Consider the following 6,000-nt stretch of genomic DNA (forward strand, 5'->3'; position numbering starts at 1 on the left):
CAAAAATTAGAACAAACATATACTTAAACAAAAATTAATTAATTAATTAATTAAAATAAGATATTTTTAAGATATTTTATGATAATTTAAATAATTAAATCATATTTATTTAAAAATAATAAAGACATACATATCATTTTTTGTCTTATAAATTTGTGTGATAATTTGGTTTTTATAAAGTGATTTGAGCTCTTTTTCTTCATCAAATTCACCAAAGGACATTGCAAAATACATTAAAATCTTAAAATAGTTGATGTATATATATTACTAACTACACTATAATTTTTTTTATTCTTACTTTATTTCTATTATTAATTTTTTTTAAATATTATTATAATTTATATATATATCACGTAAACATGTAAATATTAGCAATATATATATAGAATTATATTTCATTCTATTATATATATATATATATATATTAAGAAAAACAGTGGACTAAGAAAACGAAAACGTGATTGCATTTTATTTATACACAGTATATATCTCTTCTATATAATAAGTGTGTAGATAACGGTTTTTATTTTTTAATGTTAACTTTAACGGAATATTTTTATATTTAAGAGAATATTCTTATACTTAACGGTAGTTTGTAAACACTTAAACTTAAATAAAATAAAATAAATAATTAAAAAATTAAAATAAGACATTTTTTGAGATATTTTACAATGATAATTATTTAAAAATAATAAATAATTAAAAAAATTAAAATATGATATTTTTTTAGATATTTTACAATAATGATTATTTAAAAATAATAAAATCATATATTTTATAACTTAAATAAAATTTAATTAAACTTAAACTGACTTATTAGAATAATATCATATTAAACATATAATATAATCTACTGTAAATTTTTTAAAAAAAAAAACTAGCAAGAAACTAAAATTTAAAATCCACTTATAATATTTAATATTATATTAAACATCTAGTATATAATCTCTTATTGTCAAAATTAAATATAAACTTAACAAAAATAAATAAATTATTTTATTAAAATGGAATATTTATTTGAAATTTATATGACATTAATATAAATTTAATAGAAATAATTAATAAATTCTATAAATAAAACTAAGCAAACGTGCATATTACACGTTATTTGTATCTAGTATTTATATATATATATACTTAATTATTTGTCTAAGATCTTAGGATTTGATATGATTTTATCCAAACAGAGTTCAGGAATGGGAATTAGTAATGAACATGTTTATTTATTTAAATTTGTCTACAAATAGAAATGCAACATATGATCTCACACAAAAATTTAGGATTAATGGCTCATTTCTCATTAATTATAGATTGCGAATCTTCAATTCATTAACTTAAAATTAAAAATAAATAAAATTAGAACTAACAGATGATTTTTACTTTGATTAAAAAAAAAAAAAAACCATTTTTAAATCTGAGATTGCTCAAAAAGTTGAGAGATTTAAATGGTAACCCGCTGAAAGTCGTGGACATTTACTGTATTTCGATCAATAAAAGTACATCATTTTCTATCCCTAGTTGGCTCTAGATATTTCTTCCTCTTAACAATCGATTTAATAAACATAATTACTATCGTAACTACTTTCAATCACATTTAACAAACACATAACACCCTAAATATAGCCATGGCATTGGAAAGTCACATAGTGAATAGTAAGTGATTATAATTAAATAAAAGAGCTGTAACTCAAAATTAGATACATGTCAAATTATGGTGCGACATCAATTACCCTTCAAACAATATCACAGCGGAGAAGAAAGAGTATTGTCCCTCAAAATTTTCCAAAAAAGCTATTCTAGGAGACCCATGTCATGTCTCTCTCTAATGTCTTAAGAACTATCCTTGAGCCAGTTTAATGGTCTCTGTAATCTTTGAGGTTTACTTACTATTGTACAAGAAGACGAAGGTAAAGATGAAGAACCCAATCATCTGCAATGGAAAAGCATTCAGATGTTGATTAATCAAGACATGAATCAGAAAAGGATCCAAGGAAACAAGATTACAGTTAGAGAGAGCGTACTGTGGTGAATGAAGCTCCGTAGTAGGGAAAAGCAGTGGTTATAAATCGCTCATATTCATTGTGATTGAAAGGCCGTACAGGAATCTGCAAATTTTGATGTTTAAAACATATATTCAAACATTTTAATGCTTTAATGATTGATTAATAATGAAGATTAAGTACTCAAATCTTGCTAGACTGACTGACCTGTTTCGAAAGGGATAAGGTTGAGTATCCAAGCCTCTGATATTCAACCTTAAACTGGAACACCCCATAGATATCAGGCACCTTGAATGATGTGTAGTACAGTCCCTGCAAAATCATGTATGCAAGTGGTGAGATAATTAAATTTATAAAATTACAACTTGCGAAATGAGAATGTATGTCATTTTAATAGGAATACCTTCTGGTCAGTCGCTAGAGTTTTCAACACATAAGGGCTCATCAGAAAGAACTGAACCTGAACATCGTCAGCCACATATGGAACCCAGCTCTTTCCAGTCCACTCGTAGATCTCAACCGAAAAGTTCTGTTAAGTAATCAAATAAAAAAAAAATCAAGACAAAGCCTTTTGTCTAGCAACTCAGCAAGTACGAGGTAGGTACAACGAATGAATGTATGTCCCTTCTCTAGTATACATGCAGTAATAAGAACCCTCAATCGTGCTTACCAGGTCATCTTTGATCCTATATATTGCAGGTTCATCTGTTTCTTCAACTTTGTGGTGCTTAATGTTGACAGCCTGAATTTACAACATGAATTATATGTCGAACAGAATACGATACAACAAAAATATATAAATAAGAGAAATGTATAAACAATATATAGTTGTAACATAAATCTGAGATGACAGCAGTATTTATACTTGAGTGCATATTCAAACCTTCAAATGACCCCTTTCATGGAAGACCCATTTGCTAAGTTCAGTCACAAACTGTTCATTGCCTGATTTCTCATATCTGTCAACAGAATTTCGACATAATGTCAGCATGTTGCCAAAAACGTCACCCTTAGAAAAATATCAAAGGAAGGGGGCTGTTAAAACATAAAAAAATATAGTTCTTTGGAAGATGAAGAAGGCTTAGTTATCTGCCAGTGTTATAGCTTGATTTGGCTTATAGAAAAATGCAACTAATAATCAGTTGTTTAACAAGTATGCGGAGAAGTACTTTCTTATGTATGTCCCCGAGGAAATTGTTCATCAATGCAGGTTTATCATTGTTGATACAGTATACATGAGAAACTACAAAAATTTCATGAAGAAAACAAAGCAGTAAAGTTCTTAAACTAAAAACTACAATGATAATAAAAAGGAATAATTAAAGCTTCACCCACTTGTGTGAACTTCCAGCCTTCTGCACGGCTGATGAGAAAAGCCTGTGTATGACATGCAGAAGCAAATTCCACAAGTTACAAGTATTTAGTGAGAAAAAGTCCAAGAATGAAATAAAACCCTACTATACATACCGGTTACTGAATATATCTAAAGATCCTGATATAATAATCCGAGCATTGTTTCTAGCCTGCATCAAATGATTTTTCCATCAATTCAACAAATATTACAAATTAGACAATTAATAACCTCTCCATCAATTCAACAAGTATAGAGCACATTAGACATAGATCTACTTTCTTCTTGCAGAAATGAATGATTCAGATATCCCCTCCCCCTTTATATAATATATACATATATGTATATATATTTATATTAAAAGGATACCACTATCGTAGTGATAATTTTTAATCACAGGCATTTTAAGTATTTTTGGTAGATAAATAAACAAGCTACAACTCTAATTTTTTTACATAATCATGTATAATGAAGTTATAAGGTACCTCCCACAAAATTTTAAGAAATTTTGAATAATTCAGGACGTTGAAATCAAAATTCAAACAACTTATTACACGTGTGCTTGTTTCAATATTTATACGCGCATGCAATAGGCTATTTAAATCCTGATTTCAACATCTTAAATTATAAAATTTGTGAGAAGTCTCCTGAAAAAAAAATTTGAGTTACAACTTATCCATTTACTGAAAATACTAAAAAATACCTATTGGTAGTGATTAAAAACAATCACTACCTAAAATTTTTTCATGTATATATATATTCAGATATTACAATCCATGCATCTAGGTAAGGCTCAGCTTCATAATTTCAATACAATGGAACAACAATGTTTCAGAAACAGACACCACATATTTTTCTTTAATATGCAAAACTTTAAGCAGATAGATTTTATCTGCAGGCAGGATGAGAAAAGGATAAGTGAAAACTGAAGGTGACCGTCAACACAATTTTTAGATTGCATGTAATTACAAGAACAAATAGAACAAGTGATAAAGAAAGGTCTTTCTACTTTCAAAATGCATTGCACAAAACGCTAATGGAGAGCATCATTTTAGTTTTAAATGATTGAAAAAAAAAGGTGCGAGACATGAGAGAGAGACTTACTTGCACAACAGATACAAGTGAAATAGCAGATCCAGTGAGTGATGGAGTTTGCGACGACTTTGAATTTGGGTTCAAAGAGTACGCGGCCAGAGAAGCAGAGAGAACATTCAGAACCTACCTCAGAGTTGAAATCCCAAACATCACAAATTCAAACCCAAAAGAACATAATTTGCAAAACTTATCAAAATCACATTGCTAAAGCTTTATATTACATAACAGGAATAAACGCAGATTTGGACCTTACCAAGCTATTGGCAGAATTAACTGAATGTGCAACTCCTCTGAAAAGTACTGGTGCCTGTTTCATGAATAATAAAAAGAACTCAGAGTGTCAATATGTTTCATCTACTTCATTCAATAATGGGTAGCTTTTATTTTACTGGAAAATAATCAAACCACAAACAGTACTAATGAAATATTAAGCTTTACCTCAATCTTAGTCTTTCCAAGAATAACATCAGACTGAATGAAACTATCGCTGGCAATCAATGTATGATCCCCTTCAGTCTCTGACACTGCATAGTGAGTGTGATCAATCACCATAGCAGATGAATCCTACAATGTGAAAAGCCATAGCTAGAATTATAGTTCTTGCAATGCTATAAAATAATGTACCACGTAGAGCAAAACTATCATCTTACCTCATCAAAATCAACTCCAAATTCTGTAGCCACGTTGCGAAACAAATCGGAAGAAGAAGCATCGGCAGCCAAGATCAAGTCGTGACCAGAGTCAACGAAATCGAGCACAGCCTCCAAATTCAAACTGCCTCCAAAACCTGATTTCCATAAATCAGATTACATCTATATAAGAAAAACCAAAAACACATGAATCAATATTGAAATTGACGGGAAAGAAACATACTTTCGGTGGAGGGGGAGAAGAGAACGAGACCGTCGTATATGTACTGGCCGTAGCGTTGGAGAGCGAGCTTGGGGTCATCGGCAAGCTTGAAATCGAGTTCGAATCCACGAGATTTGAGAGAGTTGAAGAAGATGGAGTGGGTTGACTTAAGAGAGAAGTCATCGAGCAGAACCAGGAGGCGTCGACCGGTAGGGTTTTCGGGGGAGAAGGAGTTGCAGAGGAAAGGAATGAGTGAGATCACGATGATGAAGACGAAGAGTCCTCGCATTGTGCTGTATCTATCTCTCTCTCTCTAGGATTTTGGAGTAGTAGCAGAGAGAGAGGATTTCGGAGAAGAAAAAGAAAAAGAACAAGAAAACGAAAATGGATCCACACTGACAGACCGTCGAAAATGAAAGCCGAAGAAGTCTTCTCCGGTTGCCTTACACCAGAGATCTTATAATTTCGCTTAATCACAACCGTCCATTGTTACAGACACATTTTTCTATTTTAACAAATTTTACATTATAACATTTTTCAATTTCACAATTTATTTCTCTACATCATTTAAATATTATATTTTTAAACATATTTTATTAATTAAAATAAAAATAATAATTAAAAAATAATAAATATATATAATAAATTATAAAAAATAATAATATTAAAATATTATATAAATATAAATATAAATTAATTATA

General features: G+C 29.7%; 1 protein-coding gene across 1 annotated transcript; it reads right to left on the reverse strand.

Annotated features, from left to right (window-relative positions):
- Positions 1–1,644: 1,644 nt before the first annotated feature.
- Positions 1,645–5,769, reverse strand: LOC133812580 (dolichyl-diphosphooligosaccharide--protein glycosyltransferase 48 kDa subunit-like). Its single transcript, XM_062246356.1, has 13 exons — positions 5,320–5,769; positions 5,097–5,233; positions 4,885–5,010; positions 4,700–4,753; positions 4,456–4,569; positions 3,468–3,523; positions 3,336–3,377; positions 2,884–2,959; positions 2,671–2,742; positions 2,404–2,529; positions 2,208–2,312; positions 2,022–2,105; positions 1,645–1,930 (listed from the first exon to the last, which is right to left on the reverse strand). The coding sequence occupies exons 1-13, from the start codon at positions 5,585–5,587 to the stop codon at positions 1,880–1,882; spliced, it is 1,311 nt and encodes a 436-aa protein (XP_062102340.1). The 5' UTR covers positions 5,588–5,769; the 3' UTR covers positions 1,645–1,879.
- Between the last annotated feature and the right edge of the window lie 231 nt (positions 5,770–6,000).

This window comes from Humulus lupulus, chromosome 1 (assembly GCF_963169125.1).
Source record: "Humulus lupulus chromosome 1, drHumLupu1.1, whole genome shotgun sequence".
NCBI classification, from domain to species: Eukaryota; Viridiplantae; Streptophyta; class Magnoliopsida; order Rosales; family Cannabaceae; genus Humulus; species Humulus lupulus.